Genomic DNA, 24,205 nt, shown 5'->3' with positions numbered 1-24,205 from the left:
CTCCAGCTTTGTTCTTTCTCAAGATTGTGTTGGCTGTTTGGAGTCTTTCGGGGTCCCATACAAATTTTAGGGTTGTTTTTTAAAAATGCCATTGGAATTTTGAGAGATTGCATTGAATCTGTAGGTTGCTTTGGGTAGTGTGAACATTTTAACAACATTTGTCCAATCCCTAAGCATGGAGTATCTTTCCATTTATTTGTCTGCAGTTTCATTTATGTCAGTTTTCAGTGTACAGGTCTTTCATGTTTTTGTTTAAAAATCCCTGGGTATTTTGTTTTTGATGCTGTTTTATAAATGGGATTATTTTAATTTCTCTCTGGTAGTTTGTTATTAGTGTACAGAAATGCAAGATTCCTGTGTATTGATTTTGTGTTCTGCAACTTTACTGAATTTATTAGTTCCAACAGTTTTTGGTCTTTGGGGTTTTCGATATGTCATTTTATCTGCAAAAACTGACAATTTGGGTGCCTTTTGCTTGCCTAATTGCTCTGGCTAGGACTTCCAATACTATGTTAACATTTAAAATTTGACATAAAAAGCAAAGTGGTCCAAAGAAAGAAGTTTGAAACTAAATGTTGAACACTCTACTGAGTCCATGGACCAAACTCCCTCCTTTTTATGAAACCCCATGTGGGTGATGCAGGTTATCAGGAACAATTCTAAGTTACTACTGCTTTGTCACAAACCACCCTAAAAACTTAAGAGGTTCAAACAGTAATCATTTCTCTCTCGGATTCTGTGGACTAGGAATTTAGGAAAGGCTCTACTTGGCAGTTCCGACTCCAGGTATCAGATGTATTTGCATTTACAGCGGCTAGAGCTGGGCTAGTGGGAAGTTAGAACACGAGGGACTGGCCAGACGTTTCTCTTTGCTTGTAGTTTCAGGATCTCTCTGTGTGGGCTGGTCTGGGCTTCCTCACAGAATTGGCTTCAGGGTGACTCAAGGACTACCAGCCTGTGTAGCTTTGCGTGTTCCAACAGACCAGCTATAAGCTGTGTTGCCTTTGATCTAGCTTTGGAAGTCACAGAGCAGTCCTTTTGTCGTATCAACCAGTCACCTCTTGATCTGGGGAATGTCAGACTTTATGGATCTTTTACAACCACCACATCTCCCCTCAGGAAGCCCATCTGGTGTGAGAGAGGCAAGACCAGCCTAGATACTGCCACCAGGAGAATACCAAAAGGTAAGCTGCCCCACATAGAAGGCCATGGGAGCTCACAGAGGGGAGTAAGGGAAGGCATTTTGGAGGTGACCTTTGAGCTGGTTCTTAAGATGGATTTTGACATTTTGAATGGCATTAGCAAGGTCCAGAAGTAATAAATGGTTGAACAGCGAGTGATTGACTGCAATCAAAAGTGGCTGAAGGAGAAGGAGTGAGCAGAGGCCAGAAATGTGAGCCAGATCAAGGAATGGCCAACCTAAGCAGCTTCGAGAGAGGTGGGGACTTGGGCAGAAAAGTAATGAAGGTTCCTCTCCCCTCCAGATACAATTACCATGGGAGAGATGGTGAACTTTCCTTCGTGGCAATATCTACTACCCCTCCTGGCTGGTATTACAGGAGTTTATAGCAGTCTCCAACTGGAAATAGTATCAGGTAACTATAAGCATGTATTTCTGATTTGGCTTTATTAGTTGCTTGAACTATCACCTAAAATGTGACAGGCTGAAAGGCATATAACACGTGTTGAAGCCTGAATGGAGTACACAGTCTCTTAGTGCTACCTGTCGTGTAGATCAGTATGGTCCAGAACTTTCTGTGAGGATGGCTGGGATGCTGCCTAACCACAGGCAGCCATTAAGCATATGAAATCTAGGGCTGGAAATGTATTTTAATTTAAGCACACGGGCCTAGTGTGTTGGTTAGCCAGGCCTACATGAAGGGTTTGGCAAGTGCAAGAGTGGAGTCCTAGGGCTGGCACAGACCCCAATGTGTGCTGTGGAAATTCAGAGTAACAGGGCTAGCCACAAAGTAATGCCATCCTGATTCAGGTTTACTGGGTCAATCCGATGGAATAATATATACCCCAGAGAGACCCCTGGTGAAAAATACTACCCAAGCCCCTAGGGTAGGGGACAGTGACAAGAGCCGGCTGGGAAAAATATCTGGGTTGGTAAGGGGAATCACAGCTCTCTGGGGAGCAATGGGAGGTTAATTTTCAGCCACGGGACTCCCTTTTTTCAAATAGAAACTTCTACAGCATCCTACTACATACAGATGGCAGTAACTTGGAGCTCTTTCAGTTCAGAGCAGGGGTGGACACTCCGTGGCTGTGCCTCCTCAGTGCTAGAAATGATAAAAGGAAATCCATCATCCTTTCCAATCTTACTCCAACGTGCAGTGTATCTTGAGGTCAATAATGAGACTTCATGGTTATTGTTTCTGAAACAAATTTATTCTCAGAATAATGCACAAAAGTAGAGGTTGAGGCTACCTTTGGGAGGCTTCCTCCTCCTCCTCTCTGAATGCCAGGGAGAACACAGTTGAGGGAAACATGCAATCACAAACAATGATCAACTCTAAAGACAAAAACGTTTGGTCCAAAAGAACTCAACATAATTAATCCAATTACTGTGAACAGCTTCACTGAGTAGGATTAAGATATTGCAGATGTAGTGTTTCCACAGGGTGGCTCTTCAGTGCACCAGGGGGGCCTGCTTGAGGGAGATGAGGACAGAGCGCATGCGGGAGACGTCTTTGGCCTGCTTGCTGGACTTGGGGTTAAAGTCACACAGCCGGGCCACCCGTTCCCACTCAGTGCCTGGGGACGACTCGTCTATGTCGTTTACAAAGGCTTCTTCTGCTGCCCTGGAAGCAACAATGAAATATGTTGGTTTAATGTAGAACCCCTTGTGAGCTACCTGGTGGCTGCCTCTTCATGCCTGACTGAATGGCATCTGCTTTTCAAAAGAGTAACAGCCCCTGCCTGGCTCAGGTCAGATTCAGGAGCAGACCTGTGGCCAATTCTCCCAGGCACAGGGGCCCGGACTGCTGTGTAAAATGTTGGAATACAGGTGTTTGGTGCAGGGCTCACTCTCTGTCTCTGTTGACACAGAGCATTAAAAAAGCAAGTCCTTGGCCAGCTATGCACTGCCTTCATTAACAGGAGCAAAGCAGCAGGCTGGTCAAGAATGTGAACAGTGGTTTTATGTTGGGCTCTACTGAGTTTCAAGTAAATTCAGAGACTTCTAAAAAGCCCACCGGTCATTGCATGATAGCCTCTGGATTTATCCCTAAGACGGGAGAGAAACAGGGCAGATCAAAAGGAATTCAAGACAAAGCTCCCATGCGAGCAGGCACTAGAGACTTAAAGCCATTCTGGAAGGGGGTTTGTTAGGACATTGTCCAGTTCAGCTCAAAGTTGGCCATTTTCCCTCCAGCCGGGTGCCTTGGGCCACTCAGGGCACTCTCTGGAAGGGGTGGGCATCTGATGGCTGAACAGCCAATCAATGTCAGTTGCTTTTTGCTAGGATGCTGCTCCAAGGATCTTTCACGTCAAGGTCAGCCCACCCCCCAGTTGGGAACTGGTGGGAGCTACAGCCTGAAAGGACAGCGGAAGGAGGAGGGAAGACACACTATATTCATCTACTCCGACAAGCATCACGGGCAAAGCAAAAGCAATGGAGATGACTGGTCTGTGGGGACGGGGGGTGGCACTCTCACAGGGATGGCCGTGGCAGACACTGCTGAAGCCCAGAGCCACTACAACACTGCGACTTCATGGCACACACAGTTAGGGGCAGTGAGAAAGGTTTACTTAACTGTTCTAGGCTGTAGCAAGGATGGTTTATGTTTGTGCTTAAAGGTGAAGAGAAGAAAAGAAACAAGGAGAGAAACTTTAGGTCAGATATAGAAAATGAGAATGAGCTCAATGCAGATGGTCAGTAAGCTAGACATGCCCTTGCCACTCTAGCTACACTTGGGAACGTGCAGCTGGCTTTGCTGGGCCACCCTGCTGCCCAGCAAACCCAGACTCGACCTTTCCAGTCTCCATTTCTACTCCAGAGAGAATGTGCAAAAAATCAATCCAACACCACCTGTAAGTCCAGCATTTCACAAATCTCATTGCAAATGCATCTGGGGACCCAGGGAACCCCGCTCTGTATTCTAAAGAGATGAACGTGTAAAGGTCACAGGCCCTAAGAGGCTCTACAGCCATGAGCCTATTGTCCACCCTTCTACCCTCATCTCCCTTATATCAAGCTAGTCCTAATTCTTAAGGAAACAGCAATACTGCTCTGAAAACAAGAATCCTTAAGTACTTTTCCAGAGAAGATGTAGTTTTCTTTGGAGGAAGAAACCACAGTGGCCCACACCAGACAGCTTTGGCTATCTGGACCTTAAAAAGCTTGGGGCCTCTTTGTGCCACACTAGGGGGACAGGGCATCAGAAGGTGGCCACTAAACAATTTCCAACATATAAAACCATAGAGAAACAATTACAGAGCTCCCCCCTTACCCAATGAGACAATCTCCTCTGGACTCTGCTGCCCCAAGGGAGAAGCAACCAACCCCACATGTCGTTCTATAGAATTAAACGTAGGAAATCCTGCCTCCCCCCCCCCCCCCCCACCCCCGAATAGCTCCCAACCACAGAGCTTCCACCTGTTCCAGGTGGGGACACGTCCCGTCCCCACCTAGGGCAGGTAGGTAGCAAGAAGTTAGAGCCCACCCCCGTCCCACAGCCTTCCCAGACAAGGTCACAAATGACCCACATTTTAAAAGGGAATCTGCTTCCTTCTCTCCAAAACCCTGGATGTGCAAAAGGGCTATCGGAGTTAAAGGGAGTCACGATTCTGCAACACAAATCGATGGGTCATACCCCCAACCTTATAACTCTTAGGCAATCCCCAGAGTGCCAATCTGAAATAATTCAGAAAGCAAAGCAACTTGTGACATAACAGGAACATTAACTCTAAACAAAAAGTAGAATCAAAACAAGAAAAGGAATTAGTTTTGCAACATACACATAACCAATCACGTCAGCGAAGGGTTGTTTGTAGAAAGCTTCATCTGCCACCCTAGACAGCAAGAGGTCCAAAAGGCAGGCAAGCAGGCAGGAAAAAAGAGAGAACATTGAGAAGCAGAAACATCTCAAATCCACAGTAGAGGCATGACTGTGCTCCAGGGCGCTGCTCCCAAGGCTCCGTCCTCACCCAGCAAGGCTTCAAGTGCTGGAGACCAGCAGGCAAGGTTCTCCACTGGCCTTCCCCAGGGGCGGGTTCTCCCAAGGGAGCCCTGCCAACTCCTTCCCCACCTTCTCCTGACAACGGCAAGCCTTTCTCAGCACCCGCTTCCAGGTAAGCCCTTTTAGAGACTCCGAATCCATCCGATCCAATCCTCAACCCCAACGACCTAGGAGAACACTAGGACGTGGTCTCACCAACACTTTACAGATCAGGTAACAGGAGGCCTAGAGATGAAGCAACCTGCTCAAGCCCAGGCGGCAGAACTTGGAAGCAGGCCAGCCTGTCTCTCTGCACTGTGCAGTAAGGCTTCTTCCCCGCTGGCGGATGACCGGGAAGCCACCCCGCCTTCCCGTCAGCCTCAGGGAGTCTTGCTAGGCACGAATGCTGCCAGCTGCCCGACACCAAACACGCTAGGCCCCAAAGCCACTATCCAACTATCCAACTACTGCTTCTGAACCACCCTGGCTGAATGGGATCAGTTTTCAGTATTCTGGGAACAGATGAGGAAAAAGTTGCCGGACACAAGTGGTCTGGCAGAAAGGACTGCAGCCCAGGGTCCTGGCTCTGGCACCATCTTCCTGTGTGTCCCCGAATAAGCTGGTTCGTCCGTTCAGTCCATGCCAGACTGGACTGCCACCACAAGGTGCAGTCCAGAAACCCCAACTTCACTTCCCCTCTCTCTCACACCAGGAATGGATCAAAGTGGCAGGGCTCTATGGGACAGAAAGGGAAGGGGGGCACGCTGGGTGGAGGAGTTTACACCCCCACAGACAGGCTGGCTTATTTAGACTTTGTTGCCCCAGGCTGAATCCCTGGGCCCAGCCAGCCCACCCCATCTATTGTGGGTGGGCAGGGAACCTCCCTGCGGAAATCTTACCCTGTCCTTTGCCAGGCTGGTTTTGGGGCACAGGAGCGGAAGGGGCATTTTGAAGGAAAATCATGCCTGTTTATTAACCTAGGGTCACTTATTTATTTAAAGGGAAATTCTAGTAATTTTATTTCAGTTTATTTTTAGACTCACCCACAGCCTGCCTTCTTTCCCATCTTGGTTTATACATGGGAGGTGTTTTGTGGAAATTTGATTGTAACTCTCAGTGAGTCAGCAGGAAAACAGAGTTGTTTGTGGGCAGAATGAGTGGGCGGGAAAGGAAAGGCCAGACAGCTTGTAAGCCCATAATCCTTTTAGTTTACACAAAGGGCTAAACCTAATCAATTTCAGTTTGTGCTTGCTCCTACTGGAAGAAAATAAAGGTTTAGTGACTCCAGGGGAGGCATCACTAAGACAACAAAAGCCTGAATGCCAGGCTTCAGTTCCTTTGCAGTTAGCCCCAAGACTAAAGAGCTTGTTAGTGACAGCAGAGCCCCATCCGGGTCGGGTTACAGACAAGCAGGACAAATGGAAAATCATCATCTAAGTGGCCTGTTTGTTCTTCACCCACCAGACAGAAGGGCCTGAACGCAGCAATCCTCATGGAAGCCTGTGGGAAAGGCTGCTTTCCCAGAGGGTGCTCAAGAGGTGACCCACATCAATAGCCCCAACGGGGCATGGGAAAAATGTCTGCCAACTTTTAGAAGTCTTGAAAGAGGGGAAAAGCTAGCACCAGAGACCCCTGTAAAAGGGGAAATGTTTCTGTCAGTTTGGAAGGGAACATGCTCTGCGGCCGGTCTGGAGTACACACTGTCCTGACTGGCTCCCGTGGAGGAGGAATTTGTTTCCACAGGCTGTCACTAATAATTGATGGCTCTTGTGCAGTGGCATCTGCATCCTGAGTTGGGATAAAAGCAGAGAGATGCAATCTGAGGACTGATACCAGTCTACAGATGCAGTGAAGGCAAGATCTGCTGTCATCTGCCCAGCACCGTGCCTGGGCACCGAGAAGGTTTTAGTTTGGGGCACCTAGAAGTCAGGAGGCCTGACGATACAAATATAGGCCCTTGCTACCCACTGCATCTCTTCTTTCAAACTACTCTACCTATCTTTGTGTTCCCCCTTAAAAATCCAGCTGCTGCAAAAGTCATCCAGAGAGAAGGGCTTGAAACGAACACTTCATTTTCTCAAAATACTCACTCTTTACCTATGAACAGAGTTCCTTTACATATATAAATGGGACTTAGTCCCACAGGATGCTGTTTAGAGAATCAAACACGGAGGGGGAGTGGTCAACAATGTCACAATCTCGAGGAGGGGGTGTGTGCCATTGGAAGAAGTTCCCCACGGTGGCTCTAAACGGCTCCCATGCTAGTCCATGAAAACTAACTGGAGTAAAATGTAAAAACCACCCCTTCTATCCTGGAACCCTGGTGACAATGGCTCATGTGCCTCTAGTTTTACACACTCAGAGTCTGCCCTGTGCTTCGTGACCTGGTTTTGAAACAGCTACACATTCTCCATGAGTGGCAAGTTTAAGTCTTTTCCCCTCCCTGGAACTTGGGAAGTTCACCTACGACATCATCCAACCAGACATTGTACAATTCTAAGAAAGGTACCAAAGCCCTAAACCGATGCCTGGAGGGACTAAACCTTAGAGACTGAGCTCCTGAAAACAGGAGTGCTTACTCCAAGGATAACTGATACTGTATACAGACAATCCCTTTCTTTCCAGAAGGGCTACAGTTTAGCAAAACTGGCCTGAAATTTCTGCAATTAGAAGCCTATTCCCACCATAATAATTTTTTAAGTCTGAGAATCTGTATGTCAACTTGTTTACACATCAGGGACCCTGAACAGGGAGGGTCAGCCTGGTTTTACCAAGTACTTTCGGGCAGACGGCCTCCTGGGCAACTTGCTAGAATAAATGGGGCCTCACACGGTACTTGCACAAAGAACTCGCTCATCTCCCTTTAGAGATGTGAACTTGTATCTGTGGTAAATCATCTGGAATGAGCACAGAATAAAGCAGCCTGGACCTGTCAGCACTTCAAAATGACCACAAGCTCAGGAGAAGCCCTGGTAGTTAATGCCACCCTGAGCAACTCAATGTGAAGACCAGAGGGCAGTCCCCACCGTATTAGAACTTCACTGGAACCTGAGAAGCATTCCTAGAAAACACCTCCCCACAGGAAGGGGGCCAGGACTAGGCTCCCATTTGGCATTTAAGACGCAGCCAACAGAACCAACTATGGCCAACAAGAGAAAGGTAGCCGAAGCCTACCGCACACAATGGTCCATCTGTTCTGCTGTAGGTGCCCCACGATGGCACAGGCTGGCTGGCAAAGCGGTCTGCTCCCTCTTTTCTGGCAGATTTCCAGCAAGAAGCTGCCAGAGACCAGAGCACTTAAACCAACTTCTGCCTCTGAGGCAGGAACCTAAGAAGGCGCTTTACCCTGAAAATTACAACTATCCCCAGGCTCAGTCTAGCCTAACTTTCCACTGAGGTAGTGAAGCGACCGTGTGAGAGCTGGGCTCGGGATGCAGCAGGAAGGCAAGCCACTGGCCTACATCAAGGCCAGCAGTGCTGCCTCCACCTCTCTGAGCTACTTCCAAGCAGACTGAGCATGAGACCACAGCTCCTGCTCGGCGGGGAGAGGAGGAGGCGCTTAGTTTCTCCCTCAACTTTAGGGAGTACATCCTGAAGAGCACTTTCAAAAGGTCAATCTTAGGTCAGTTTTCTCAGACAGATGTACGCGGAGGATCCTTCATTCTCAAGTCACCGTGTTAGAACATCCCTGGCTACTGAATTACAAAGCACATTTCCCTGCTAACGGGCCCCTCTGCCTAGCAGCTTTCAGAAAGCAAGGCTGTATTTAGGGGCTGCAACATGACCAAGTCTATAATCCCCAAAGTACTGAGATCCTGGTATATTCATGAACGCAGCCCTTCATTTCAGGGTTACGTTTTTGCATGTGGACTTAATCCATGACATAACTTTCCCTTTTGCTGCTTCATACCAATACAAGCAACACATATTAACCAAACTCTTAGCTGAAGAGCTAAATCCACTGCAACTGGGATGGCTAAAGGACAGGCTGGATTAAGCTCATAAGACCCGAGAGACCTGCAACCTTTATGTTTCAAGTACTTTTTCCAAAACCTGCAAATACATTTCACACTAAAAGAGGCAGCACGTGAGAACTACATTGGCCACTGGATATGAATTTGATTCCATCCTGGAAAGCAAGCAGTGCTGGCAGCACCGGGGACTGACCTGTTATTTGCTTTTGTTTTCTGTAGCTGCTCGTCCTGCCTCGCATACCACTCTTCTAGCTCCTTTATTGCTTTTTCTTTCCACTCTGCTTCTTGCTTCCGAGAATTGGCATCTTTGAAGGGAAGGAAAAGAAATAAAATGAGGCAAAACACAAATTGAAGTCTGTTCCATAAATTTTTTAGTCTTATGAAAATTGCTGTGTGCTGGCAGGAGACTAGGCAGGAAGGAAGACAAAATTCTGTTTTCCCTGTTTGTGCATCCAGTCTCTGATCTCAGGGATTCTATTCAAGGGGTTTCATATTTTATCTCAATCCACTGACACTAGTGGATTCACTAATTTTGGGATTTCTTTTGGGGGTGGGGTAGGGGAGGAATACTTTCTTTTTTATTTTATTTTTTTAACGTTTATTTTTGAGACAGAGAGAGAGCATGAACGGGGGAGGGTCAGAGAGAGGGAGACACAGAATCTGAAGCAGGCTCCAGGCTCTGAGCTGTCAGCACAGAGCCCGACGTGGGGCTTGAACTCACGGACCGCGAGATCATGACCTGAGCTGAAGTCGGCCGCTTAACCGACTGAGCCATCCAGGTGCCCCAGGAATACTTTCTTAATAGAAAAAAGCCTTTGGGGACACCAACCAGGGAAAAAACAACTAAGGACCATTCTTTAATAATGCTGTCAATATCAGTTCAGGGTGGACAATTAATATTACATCATCTAACAACATCTTCTCCCAAACTATATTTTTTTGTAAAACATAAGTTGGCACTCTCTTTTAACTAAAAATGGTAGAAGCACCTCTATGAAGCAGGGAGCTGTTGTTAAAATTACCAGAGGTAGAGAAGATTCAGGAATATAGGCGGTAGAATATAGATGGTAAATGTTGAGGGGGACCACAAAATAGCTACTCCTGCTTGGACTGCAGAGTGAGTCTGTGGCAGAGCTAAGACACAACTAAAGAAACTAATGGAGGACTGCTGGGGGTTGAGGTGGGGTAGCGGATCACTAACAGTTATCCAAAAGGTTCTAGAAATTAGAAGACGCAAACTTAGCAGGTTTGCCATACTGGATTCTCAAACATTTAGTTTCTCAGAACTAAGTATTCACTAAGACATTTAGCTAAAAAGACCAAGTCAGTAGAGAGCGGGAGACAGAAATGCAGGTCACATGCAGCTGACATCTGAAGTTACTCTGAGAGTTCACTTTTAAACATGTTCTTAAGGAAACACTCTCTGGCAGGTGTTTTTATTTAAAAAAAAAAATTTTTTTTTAAGTTTATCTTTGAGAGAGAAGACAGCAAGTGCGCACACACGAGTGGGGGAAGGGGCAAAAAGAGAGAGAGAGAGAGGGAGGGGAAGGGGGGAGGGGGAGAGGGAGAGAGGGGGAGGGGGGAGAGGGGGAGAGAATCCCAAGCAGGCTCTGCACCATCAGCAAAGAGCCCAATGTGGGGCTTGAACTCATGAACTGTGATCATGACCTGAGCCGAAGTTGGATGCTTAAGCGACTGAGCCACCCAGGTGCCTGTCGCAGGTGTTTTATAATAGACCCCTCATTGAATCTTTATAACAATCCCAAGAAGGTAAACTCTAGACCCATGCTCAGCACTGAGACAAACTATAGCTCAGAAAGTTTGAGTAACTTTTCCTAAAGGTTAAAGTCAGTGGCAGAGCTAAGATTCAAACCCAGATCTGCCTCTAAAGCTTACACGATCTTACTTCATTAAGCTGCCTCCAAAGGGAAGGATGGGAAGGAAAGCAAGCCTAGAAAAAAAAAAAAAATCACAAGATGTGACTGGAAGGTGCTCACCAGTGCTCCAGAAAAGAGTCTGGACAGCACAGAGCCAGAGCCCGACCCGTAAGTAGCATCCTGGAGGAGGTTACAAAGCAGCGGTGGTGGCCAGTAACCCCCTGAAGGAAAGAAACTGAGCATTTGGGAGCATTTTTTGGGCCTTTGCAAGCACATTTTATAGTAACAACCTACAGAAAAGGCTGTGTCTGTAAGTACTAGAAATAGCCTACTGGCACCTAGAAACTCTCCAAAAGTTTCAGGTTCTAAAGCAGCTGTTAGCCTGTAGCCTGTTGTGTACGTGAAATGGAGAACGCCACAATGCGACGGGAAATGCTGTGAGCTGGCAGTGCGTGTGGACAAGAAACCTAAGAGTACCAAGGTTAAAATTGAAGGTCACCTTTTCAAGAGTGGTGAAATCACTTCTAAAACATTACTTTTTGACTGCAGAGTATTTGCCTTTGTGTGTAGTCTAATGATGATTTTTTTAAAGTTATTTCTCTGAAAAATTAAATAAAAATTGTGATCTGCAGATTGTAGTCGCTGCAGAAAACCACCTCTTTAAATCATCTACTTGCTTTTACAGATTTATGAAGGGACACTAGCAATAAGAATTTAGAATTCTTAAATGCTTAGTACAACAGGGCAGAGATCTAAGCTGCAATACAATCTCTGCATCTGGGCAGGAGAAAAGGGAGGGAAGGATGAAGAGTCCCCTTAGAGAGCAGGGCACACGGACGGCTGTCTTCTCTGGCAATCCCTATTACTGCTCATGGAAAGGAAAATTATTTGAGGACACAGCCAACAGCTAAGCTGAAAACGACTGATGTGGATTCTCTATTTTTAGCATCTGTGCTTTCTCACAGTTCTTGCAAGGAAAAAAAAAAACAAAACAAAACTGAAAAAACACCTAAGGTTCACAGACCAATTTAATTCATTTGCAAAGCCACATGTTTGACTTCCTTCATAAAAACATCCTAAGGGGCCACCTGGGTGGCTCAGTCGGTTGAGCATCCGACTTCGGCTCAGGTCACGATCTCACAGTTCGTGGGTTCGAGCCGCACGTCGGGCTTTATGCTGACAGCTTGGGGCCTGGAGCCTGCTTCAGATTCTGTGTCTCCCTCTCTCTCTGCTCCTCCCTTGCTCACCCTGTCTCTCTCTCAACAATAAATAAAGATTAAAAAAAAATTTTTTTTTTAAAAAGCATCTTAAGAAAACTACAATTCACTGAACATTCCCAAGGTGCCCAATCTGGTAACTGAAAAAACGCAATTCTTCCAGACACCAAAAGTGTACTCCCTCCATGGAAGACAACTTCACTAAACTTTGGGGAAAGGGAAAAGATAAAGTTGGGTTCTGAAACGTGAAAAACACTAATACCAGCTAAGTCTTGCCTCTCAGCTTACTCAGAAGCAGCAGCCAGGACCAAGGCTGCCGGCACCACGAGGGCAATTTTCATCTTATCCGATGCAGGAGCTACTAGCTACACGTGGCTGTTAAAATTTAAAATTCAGTTGCTCAGTCACATGAGTCACATTTCCCGTGCTTAACAGCCACATGTCGCTAGTGGCTACCATTACTGGAGAGCAGAGATAACGTAGTATTTCCATCATCAAAGACATTACTACTGGATAGTGCCATAAAGGTTCAAATAGAAGTGTGTCCTTTGATCTCAAAGTCACATAAATTGGACTGGAGAAATAACAGACTCGGTCCTACTTCCATGTGTCAACTACCCCAACTGAAGAACAGGACTCACGTGTTTACTAATTCAGTGGTTCCCAAGAAAGAATAACGCTGACATTGTGGGCACACAGAAGAACATCGTTATTTCTAGATACACAATAAAATATTTAGGCATAAAATACGTGATGTATCTGAAAGTGGACTAGAAATGTGTGTGTATAAGACATACACACACACACGCATTACATTTATATAAAGATAACCCAATATGACAAAATGTTAATTACTGAATCTAGGGGGTACACACAAGTTCATTTTACTCTTCTTTCAACTATTCTGTTTAATGAATAACATTAACATTTCATTCTTTTTAATGAAAAGTTGAGAAGACTGCCCCATGGCTTTATGTCCACACTGTGCCATACCTCTGCAACTCTCAAGTACAGATACCAAGCCTCCCAATCCTGACCGAAAGCGACACTCCATACACAGATCTTCACCGAAGGCCAGGCCGGCTGGCACTGATCTTGGGCTGGGCCTGCCTGGTGGGACAGTGTTCACTAAATGCCATGTGACTAAGGGACAGATGGGTCTGGACTATGAAACAGGGCAGACTCGAGCTGAATTGTGACTCCACCACTTCTTAGCTAAGTGACTCAAAAACTTATCCTGGGATTCTCCCATTCCTCACCTACCTACAGAGGTAAAAATGTACCTTACAGAGCTATCAGAACAGGAAAACAAAATTGTACATGTTTCCTACAATTTACATTTTCCTCTTAAAGCATTACCTTAAATTCAGCCTTCAAATGATAAATGGACTCTGGAGTCTCTCACATGGACAGGATACCTACAAGTTTATACAACACCCTTATAAATACCACCCCGGACTACCCTTGGGGTTGGTAACACTGATCTTATTCCACAGAGGAAGTAACAGACACTGGAAGGTTTGAGCAACCAAGTGCCCAGAGCTGGTAAGAGTTAAGCCTGGGCCTTGAACCTAGTCTTCTACTCCAAGCTCAGGACTCTTTCCACAGCACCGCTCTGCTCTTCCTGAGAGGATGCACTCAGTGGTGACTCTCTGAGCTGCCCTAATCCTCACACAAGGCCTGTGATCAAGTGACTCCATGCGGGTGGCCTCGGGGCCTTTATTTAGGTTGAGAAAGAGATCTTCCCAAATACGAGACAAGGACATTATGGCTAATTCTAGTTAAAAAGGGTAAGAGTCAAGGTCAACTATCACACTGAAAACAGACACCCAAAGACATAAAGGGATTCCTTACCAAGGGCTTCCAAGCGTTCCGTTTGCTCTTCTCTCCACTTACGGATACTTTCAGGCTCTGACTGCAAGCGATCCACTTGTGAAATAGCTGCATAACTGTCTGTTGGACCATTACTCTCCTTAACACAAAACACAATTGTGTTCTATCAGTACCAGACGTTCCTTCCTGAAACACACTTCATCCGTGGCAGAACCCCTGGTTATGTACAGCACGGAGGCTGTTGTAAAATGTTAAAGGATTACCTTAAAAGCAACAACACAACCTCACGTGCCAATAGGGAGCTTTCAACATTACTGCACATAATCCTTACAATCTACAAGGGAGGTAGTTTTTATCCTACCTGTTAATAAATGGGACGTGAGTGGGAGAGAGGAAAATTGGGGAGGCGGGTAATAATGGACTTCCTAGGAAACAGTGTTAACGGTTTTTGTTTCCCCACTTGACACACAACTTCTGTGGAATCTTCAAAGTAACAAAGGTAAATACACAGCCCAGAAAGGCCTAGAACCTAAGGCTTCTAAATGCCATTATACAATGTAGGAAAAAGATCACTTAATGCCACCTAACCAAAATGTGAGAACTCTGGGTAAAAGAGTCCAAAAGAAAACGTGCAGTCCCTACAGTCACACCAAAGAAAAGAATAAAAAGGCAAGCAAATATGAGTCACAAGTGGGGGGGGGGGGGGGGGGGCGGGCAGATTCTCTTTTATAGTGGCTAAGGTCTGACAGCTGATACACTGATAAAGACTCAAACAGAATTTAATCTTTAAGAGATTTATCTTTTAGATTTTTCACCTGTTGAACTAGGAAGTAAATTCCAAATTAACCTAACCAGACCATAAAAGATGGAAGGGGAGTTACTTAAAATATTAGTAACTAAAAAACAAACAAACAAAACTTAGTAACACTTTCCATGTGTCAGGCACATAAAAGCTTTATCCCCCAAGCAAAGTTTTTCTTCCCATTTCACAGCTGGAGAACTGAGACACAGAACTGACACATCCACTTCACAGCTAGTTAGGGACAGAGCCAGAATCTGAACGCTGTTGTGTCTCACTCTAAGGATTAAGCTTTAAACCAGGGATTGGAAACTAGAGTCCGTGCCAGCTGCCTGTTTTTGTAATTACATTTTACTGGAACACAGCCGTGCCCATTCACTTATGTTCTGTCTATGGACGCTTTCACAGCACAGCAAGAGTAGTCTGACAGAGACCTTCGTGACAAAGCTTAAAATGTTTACGACCTGGTACTTAACGAAAAAATTAGTCCATCCTTGGTTTAAACCAATTAGACTAACATCCTTCTTTAATTGGTTGAGGGACGGGCAGAAGAAACCCAGGCATAAGCAAAGCATCATGCTATTCCCCCAAGGCTATAGTGACTACTTCCACTTGGTCCAGGAGGAAACACAGAACTCTTGTTGGGTGCTTGGGAGAAGGGAGAAACCTCCACTTGTTCTAGATAAAAGGACATGCACACGTGAAGCCCAATGTGCCCTGTGACCATCATTCGACCACCATGAAAAAAGCTAGAGCACAAAAATGCATGCTTGGCAGCCAGAGTCCGAGAACACTTCAATTACATAAACTACTAAAACTTCTGTGTTTAAGGTAATCCAAGTTGGGCTAGCAACTGAAAGCTTAGTGAGGAAGAGGTAAAATAATGGTAGTAACCAAAAATTCCAGCCACCCCCACCCCCAATATCGTCTCAAAAGTTCAAATGCTGGCCCCACCACATACCAGCTTTGTTACTTTTAGACTACTCTCTCTCTGTGCCTCAGTTTATTCATCTGTAAAATGGGAAGAACAATAGTACAGGTTCCCCGGGTTGTTGAGAAAATTAGAGATTACGTAGAAACACTCGACACAGTACATGGCACATAGTGTTTAGTCACTGCTACCATCACCATCACGAAGGTTCATTTCTGGAGAATAAAACTGGTAACACTAGGGCCAGGTCAGTAACATTTTAGAAGAAGGCTCTATCAACGTCACTTCTCTTCAAATCCTTCCATTCTAGCAGGTAACATACTCAATAGTAATACATCTAGGAAAGTCAAGAGTGGAGTCCTTTCTAGATCAGTGAATTCAAATCACAGGAAAGGAAGCCTTGACCACTATCATTCAACATAATCAGAGTACTCTGTACCTGGTAGTATTCGCCATTCATCACTCCATCAACAGCATCTGCAAGACATAAAATTCAGTCTATCAATCAGGGCTGGTCAAACGCTAGGCCAAAGCACTCTAGCATATAATACCATACTATATGCTGCAAGTACTGTAAGTTATACTAACACTATCCCTTGTTAGGCACCAGACAGAACAAATGACTTCCTGTTTAATGAAATCAAGATGTACTTATACACAAATTACTTCACCAAAATGTGGATAAATCTGCACCAAGCCCCTAGTTCAAAACCTTTTGATCTTCTGGCCTAGAAAGAGAACACACGGACGCCTGGCAGAAGAATCTCAGAGAGCAACAGTGTCTATGAAAGTTCTGGAGAAGGCAAAGCAAAAGTGGGCCCTAGAATCATCCAGTCAGCGGTGACATGCAGCTTCATATTCAAACCAAGGTGCTTTCTTGGAGGTAAGAACTCTCCATCCTGTGCCTATAGAGACCCAGGGGTCTACACTTGACTTCTTGCTAATTCCTCCAGACTACCTGGAATTAGCCTGGGCTAGTAAGATTTGGGCATACCAAATTAAATCAGTGTTTTCAAGGACACAAGTTACAAAAAACTCAAAGTATGGTGTACAATCCAGTCTTGCACAATTAATTATTCATGAGCTAAATGAGAAGGTCCATCTGAGAAATGTAAAAAATGCCTTTTCAAGTAAGACCTAGAGACTACCAATCCATATGGTACACAATGGTGGTCCAAGGGTGCCTAGTGGCTCAGTCGGTTAAGCATCAGACTCTTGACCTCAGCTCAGTCAGGTTCGTGAGGTGGAGCCCCATGTCAGAGTCTGCGCTGACTGCTCTCTGAATAAATAAGCAAGCAAGCAAGGAGACATTAAAAAAATTAAAAGCAAACAAAACAGTGGTCCACAAGCTAACCATATTTAAAACACAAGTACTAAGTAAGAAAATTTCCCAAACCGGGATGTCCAGGTTTGGGGATGAAGGCAGGCAGACGGACAATCTGGCAATACTGGGCCTCTATGAAAGGATGGCCTTTACATACAGCGTGCTCTGGTCTATCTGCCGGGATCCCCGTCCCACTTTTTTTTTAAACTCCATTCTGTATCTCACTAATTCAGTTACCTGATCAGCCTGCATCCTAACCCCTGCCCTGACCCAAAAGCAGTCACTAAGAGGCAATCTACAGACTGAATGCCATTCCCGTGGAGTGGCTGCTCTGCCTTCCTTCAAAATCCCTGATCCAGGCAACATAAAAATGTAGCTTCCACCTACACATTCTGCACTCTGTAGCTGCTGGCCGACCTACATCTACTACCTACTATGAAGGACTTCTATCATGTATCCAATTTTTTCAAACTACAACGACCATCTTGTTGCCTGGGGCGGGAGACGGAAGATAAGAGATGAACCTAAAAGACACAAGGACCCACAGTGAAAGAACGCCAAGCAAGCAGTTAGTGTGGGCCACCATCAACAAGGCCCTCAGAAGGCACTCTATGGAAACATCAGGGCTTTCCTCGAGGCCTGGGGCAGGATGCTCTCATCCTTCCCTCGAACAGGCAAAGATTTCATTAAACCACTCCTCTGCTCTTGATTCCTAACTAATTAAACCCAACTCGAACTATTTTCCAAACCAACCCTAACATTTTATCCATTCTTTTGGTTCTCTTGCTTCTCCCAGTTATTCTCCTCTTGGCTTTGAGTATTGAAAACTTTTATAGATTATTTCCCCAGCACATCTCCCTAAGACATTTTTTTAAAAAAAAGGAAAAGAGAGAAAGAAGAAAGAAATATGTAATTTCAACGCTCAGCCCATCGGCTTCTACCCTTTAGCACACACATGGCAACTGCTTTCAGTGAAACCAGACTCCTACAACATATGCTTTCTTGGAATTCGTTCATCTATGTCCTTAACTTCTCATTTTTTTTAGTATGAAAGAACCTACTATTGTTTCCAAGGTGCCAGGCACCATGTCCAACATTTTATACACGTTAAGTTTTAATCCTTACAATAAACCTAGATGTATCAGCCCTTCACAAATGACCTGAAAATAGGTGTAGGGTTCCCTGAAAGATAAGGTGTTCTTGAAGGGGCAAATAATTAATGACAGTATTTTCTCTCTTGATTTTTTAAGATATGTAAGAAAAAATAATAAATGCATGTTTTATGAGATAATCAGCTTTTCAAAAGTGGTGCAATACCTCAGCAGGCCAGGAAGTCGGAGGAAAGATCATCTGATACATGAATACAAACAGCCAGGATCTAAGCATTTACCTACCTTCATGGATTTTGATCTATGTTTCAACGGCTGGTTATGGTTCTTGCTTATTTCAACATAGTTCTCATATTTTTTAATAAAGCTTGATTTTTTTTCCCTGTTTTCTTTTAGAGGGAGTGTGCAAGTGGGGGAGAGGGGCGGGGGAGGAGAGAAAGAGAGAGAGAGAATATCTTTATTTTTTTTTCTTAACGTTTATTCATTTTTGAGAGACAGAGAGAGAGCATGAGCAGGGAAGGGGCTGAGAGAGGGAGACACAGAATCCGAAGCAGGCTCCAGGCTCCAAGCTATCAGCACACAGAGCCTGACGTGGGGCTCAAACTCACAGACTGTGAGATCATGACCTGAGCCAAAGTCAGACACTCAACCGACTGAGCCACCCAGGCGCCCCGAGAATATCTTAAGTAGGCCTCACACTCAGCACAGAGACTGACACAGGACTTGATCCCATGACTCTTTGAGATCATGACCTGAGCCTAAATCAAGAGTCAGAAGCTCAAGCCTGCTTAAGATTCTCTCTCAAAATAAATAAATAAACTTATATATATATATATATATATATATATAGAGAGAGAGAGAGAGAGAGAGAGAGAGAGAGAGAGAGAGAGAGAGAGAGAGAGAGAGAATTGCTGGTCACAGGATGTACATTTTATTTTTTTAATGTTTGAGAATGAAAGAGACAACATGAGTGGGGGAGGGGCAGAGTGGGGGAGGGGCAGAGAGAGAATCCCAAGCAGGCTCCACACTGTCAGTGCAGAGCCTGATGTGGGGCTTGAACTCACAAAACTGTGAGATCATGACCTGAGCCGAGATAGAGTCAGATGCTCAATGGACTAAGCCACCCAGGTGCCCCAGGATATACATTTTAACTAAACATTGACCACCTGACCCCTTTTAGTCTATTTCTATTACTACCATCAGCACATGACTGCCCCATTTCTCAGACTTTTCTTTTTTTTCTTTTAATGTTTGAGAGAGCACTAGCACAAGCAGGCTGGTGGGCAAGTAAGCACGAGTGGGGGAGGTGGGGAGAGAGAGAGGGGGGAGGGTGGGGAAGGGGAGGGGGGAGGGGGGGAGAGGGGGAGAGGGGGAGAGGGAGGGAGACAGAGGGGGGGGAGAGAGGGGGAGAGGGAGGGAGGGAGGGAGGGAGGGAGGGAGGGAGGGAGAGAGAGAGAGAGAGAATATGAATATCCCAAGCAAACTCTGTGCTAAGTGCAGAGCCCTTCATCTCACAATTGTTGAGATCATGACCTGAGCCAAAATCAAGAGTCAGATAGATGCTTAACCTACTGAGCAACCAGGTGCCCCCATTTCTCAGACTCTTAATGACACTAAAGACTGAGTTTTGGTTTTTTAAATTTTGGCTAATTTGATAGCAGGGAAAAAACTTAAGGTGGCTTTGTTGTGTCAATCTTATTTCTTGTGAGGTAGTCATGTATCTGACGTTTGATTTTCTTCCTTACTGAATTGTGAGAATTTTGCCCATTTTTGTATCTTCTGATCTCTAAATATTCGCTTTGTATTATTTGTCCTCTTATTACAAATATTTTTCCCATTGTCATTTTGTATGATTTATAATATTTAACAACTAAAGCTACTTAACTTGTATGCGGACACTATCAATTTTTCCTTTAGGATTTCTGTATCTGCTTTTATGCTGAAGGACTTTTATACTGAGATAGTCGCTTTTCTTCTGATACTAAAATAACAAAAATGCCTCTCTTTAATCCACCTGGAATTTAGTTTTTGTAAGACAGGAAGAGTGAGATGATCTTGACTCCTAGAGCTTATAATAGCTAGTATGGTCAGGCCTAAGCCTAAATTCTGGTTAATTTATTACATTTAACACACCAACTGTCCTTAATATATTTCAACCCAGGGCCATTCCCAACAGGAAGAGACTTTGATCGCTACTCCATATACAAAACTAGGAGCAACTGTCATCCCATACCTCCTCCTAAGTCACATGCTGCCTGTCCTTTAGGTCTGAAGTCTCATTCAAAACCCACTGGCAAGTGATCTGAACTCTTGTTAGTTACTGTACAGACATTCAGCTGGCCCAAGTCCAAGAATTTCCTATTGCTACAAAAACATGCATAGAGGACATTTAGGGCCTTGATTTATTAGGGTAACTAAGCTAAGTAACCTGATGCTCCAGAAGGAAACTTCCTAGGGCATCTCAGGAACTCCAGAGAGAAACAAAGGCCAGAATTAGTTTCCAGAGAAGGAAGATACTTTGTCCCAAACCCACTTCGACTCCCACATTCCCCATCCACTGGGGGTCAGGCACACATCGGTTTGAATTCCAGTGGAGACATGTATTAGCTTGCTACCTTAGGAAAACTGCTCAGCTTCCCCGATGATCAGCTCTTACCTGTAATAGGAAGCCACTACTTAGCCTGCGCTTACTGCATGGATGTGAAACTACAAAGAAGCTGGCATACATTAAGTAGGCAGTACTACTAATTATCATGCATGAGACTTCCCTGAATTCTCTCCTCCACTGCTACCAAGAAAATAACTCTCCTCCTCCAGAAAACTTTAATTCATGTGCCTCCCTCCCTCCTTCTCCAAGGATAGACTTGTCAGAAACAACAAATATTGCCTCACTGCCATAATCTCTCAGTAGCTCCTTACCCGCGGTCTCCCCTCCCTCCTTAGCCGTCACGATCGAGGCTTTTCCACAGGTCTAGACTTATGTTGCCACTTTCCTGACTACTTGCTCTTCAGTATGCGAGCCACTTCACTCAGCTGGTCACCCCCACCCCCCCCTCGAAACTAACCTCTCTTCTCCAGACCTCCTAACAACCGAGGGAGTCATCCAAGGCTCAGGCCCTCCGGTTTTTGCCTGTTCCCATCCTTCATGGGAGTTTCCCCCAAGGCTGGGGAAAGTTTAAGTATGTTCCTCTTTCCTGAATCTGTTAGAGCATCCTGCCCATATATTTCTGTACGGTAACACATCCGATACAGGGCTTCCTCCTAAAATCTGTTTCCTCAGCACACCCCAAGGCCCATAAGCCTCGTAATGCCTCTCTCTCCCCGCTACTCCCAAGGAATAAGAGTACAGCCAGGTAACTGTGGTATTACTACCAAGTAATACCAAGTACAGTGTGTTAACGCTTTACAGGTACTAATGTAATCCTATCAACTCTGTAGATCTGTACAAGGCAGCGGTGGTTACGGAAGCTGCCTGAAACCACAAAGTTAAACTTGGGCTCAAGCAGTCTAGGACAGCACAGAATCTTAACCACTAGAGTGCCTCTTTGAAAGGAAAGAAAGCAGAGCCCAACTAGTTCTCTAATTCCCAAAGGAAGTTGCTGACCACTACACTATTACCGATCTCAACTGCACCGTCAGGGGACTGGCTTCAAGTCCATGAACGCTTAGGTCACTAACAAAATCCTTCCTAGAAACTAAGTCAGCAACCATCCCTTCCTTCCCTTTGCTGAAAGCTTAATGCACAGGGGACCTATCCCCTCCCTTTTACCTCTCCAAACTGCCCATCACCAACATTTGTCTTTCTATGCAGGACTCTCAGACCTAATATTTTTGTTCATTCCTTTGAGTATCTATTACGTGCTAGACACCCTGCTAGGCATTGGGGACACAACCGTGAGCAAGAGTAACACTGTCCTTGAATCAGGACAGTTTTCTAACTATGGGTCCTGATTCTCTGAACTCTGTCCTACCCAAGGCAGGCACAACTGCCTACTTCTGTAACTTTCAGAAATGACCATCTCTTATCCCACGAAACCCCTGCTGACACAACTGCAACACAACATGGTACAAAGGGCAGGGGGACTTGGGGCACAGAAATAAACTTGCCCTTTTTTCCTAAGCAACTCATTGCTCTGTAGGACTCAAGTTTTCTTTTATTAAATGAGGGAAGTAAACTAAGGATCTAAAAAGTAAATTTATGATTCTCCGGCAAATGTTAACACCACCCAACCACAAAAACCTATTCACTTAAGGCCAACTTCATCTCCTGCCACAGCCCAGTTCACAGTTCAGTCCCACCTGCTTGCTGTAATTTGCATTTTCAAGTGTATCATACATTCTCATGTAAGTTTTTATTGGGGGACTGATTTGCTTAGGAGGTACCATGGTGCAGCATAAAAACTCAAGAGTCTGTAAACATGCAGTCTCCCCACTCCTACTCACAAAGATGGTTCCGCTTGGCTGGCACAGTAATTTGAGAGTTCTGAGTCCGAATCCTTCCATGAAGAGCACAACTACAGTGCAACAAAATCTCGGTCTCCAATACTCCTTAGCGTCTCATTCCCAGCAGGTTTCTCTCATTTATGTTATCTGCCTGGCCCTTTAAGGCTGTAGTACAAGCACTCCTATCTGCCCTACTGTGCCCTATTCTCCTTTAATTCTTTTTTTTTTTTTTAAGTAAATGAAAACCCAGGTCTTACTTCTTCCAGCTAATTTCCTACTTCCCCATATGACTAGAAAGGTCTCTTCCACTCATCTCTTCCTTCCACCATAATTCCAAACATCACCCACAGCTAAGGCATTCAAAGGTCGGGCTGGCATCCTAAGGCTCGTTTTTTGGTTTTGTTTTTGCCAGACTCCTGCTGGGAAAAGGCCACACAGTATTCTCTCTTCACCTTTTGGAAGGCTAGTCCAGGCTAATCTTAAATTCTGCTTAGGCAACACTGCTTACCAAAGCTGTTCCTAGAGGAAGTAGAGCTCCAGAAATCCTGGCTGTAATCCGTCCAATAAATGGTAAAACTCTTATCCTTCTTTGGCTGGAGTTTCTTCCTCCAGGGCTAGGCCACCTTCCTCGAGTTCCCTACTCACGCCTCCTTTCGTCCCCATAATCCAACTCTACACCCCTGAAGTCCTTAAATGCTGAACTGTATTGCCACCTCTGTTGGTGTATATCCCCAAAACGACAGCACTATGCTCATTTTTTCTGCCTTCCTTTCCCAGTAACTGGTTCTGTGCTGGGTTCAGACTTGCCTTTAAGTCTAGCCAAACTGCGCCAATGCGGCTATGTTTCAGAGGCCAGGCTCAAAGCACAGCAAGTGCTCAATGAAAAGTTCCTGAGCTGAACCGGCTTCTTCAGGCTCGTCAGCCTGACAAGTACTTTATTTTCTTTGCTTTCTCGCTCTATCCCGTCCAGGAGCACTTAAACACACTCATACGACAGAGTAGGCTCACCGAACCTAGGTTTCTGCAATGACTGGGCCAGGGTCTCGTTTCCTCCTTGCACTCTTCCTTACCCTCCTCCCCGTTCAGGAAAAAAACAAGTTACACAGAGCCCTTAGACCCACCCTGGGCCAAGTTTCTACACAAGTCCTCCCGCCCCAAACGCGCCCGCACTCTCACCCGGACCCCCCGGCGGCTCGCCGTGCGGCTGGGGCCCGGGGGCACCGCCGTCCAGGATGGCGAAGGCCTCGTCGTTCTCGATGCCCGCAATCTCGCTCTCCTGCTGCGCCAAGAAGGCCGCGGCCGGGTCTTCTTCGCCGGCACCGGCCACCCCGTTCCCCAGCGCGGGGCCGCCCGGGGCGCCGGCGGGGGCGCCGAACGGATCTAGTTCAGCCATGGCGGGCAGTTCAACGGCACGGACACCAACGTTGAAAGACAAACCAACCGCCCCACCGACACCGCGCCCCGCAGCGGCAGCTGTGGCGGCGACCGCGATCCGACGACAAGCGGGAGGGAGAAGGCGGAAGCGGAAACCCT

At 45.6% G+C, this 24,205-nt stretch overlaps 1 protein-coding gene and 1 long non-coding RNA gene across 3 annotated transcripts; one reads left to right on the top strand and one right to left on the bottom strand.

Moving 5' to 3' along the window:
- Positions 1-326: 326 nt before the first annotated feature.
- Positions 327-3,556, top strand: LOC122204512. Its single transcript, XR_006195706.1, has 3 exons — positions 327-1,184; positions 1,485-1,595; positions 3,470-3,556. It is a non-coding gene; the product is annotated as an uncharacterized LOC122204512 (long non-coding RNA).
- CLTA (clathrin light chain A) lies at positions 2,373-24,203 on the bottom strand. Of its 2 annotated transcripts, XM_042912050.1 has the most exons (5): positions 23,849-24,202; positions 16,236-16,273; positions 14,088-14,205; positions 9,333-9,444; positions 2,373-2,807 (listed from the first exon to the last, which is right to left on the bottom strand). In XM_042912050.1, the coding sequence occupies exons 1-5, from the start codon at positions 24,063-24,065 to the stop codon at positions 2,636-2,638; spliced, it is 657 nt and encodes a 218-aa protein (XP_042767984.1). In that variant the 5' UTR covers positions 24,066-24,202; the 3' UTR covers positions 2,373-2,635. The 2 variants fall into 2 exon arrangements, with proteins under 2 accessions (XP_042767984.1, XP_042767985.1); XM_042912051.1 differs by lacking the exons at positions 14,088-14,205; positions 16,236-16,273 and having other exon boundaries at positions 23,849-24,203.
- Between the last annotated feature and the right edge of the window lie 2 nt (positions 24,204-24,205).

Source organism: Panthera leo, chromosome D4 (genome assembly GCF_018350215.1).
Source record: "Panthera leo isolate Ple1 chromosome D4, P.leo_Ple1_pat1.1, whole genome shotgun sequence".
Taxonomy (NCBI): Eukaryota; Metazoa; Chordata; class Mammalia; order Carnivora; family Felidae; genus Panthera; species Panthera leo.
Note: the sequence above shows the minus strand (reverse complement) of the source record. Positions and strands in the feature narration are given on the sequence as shown.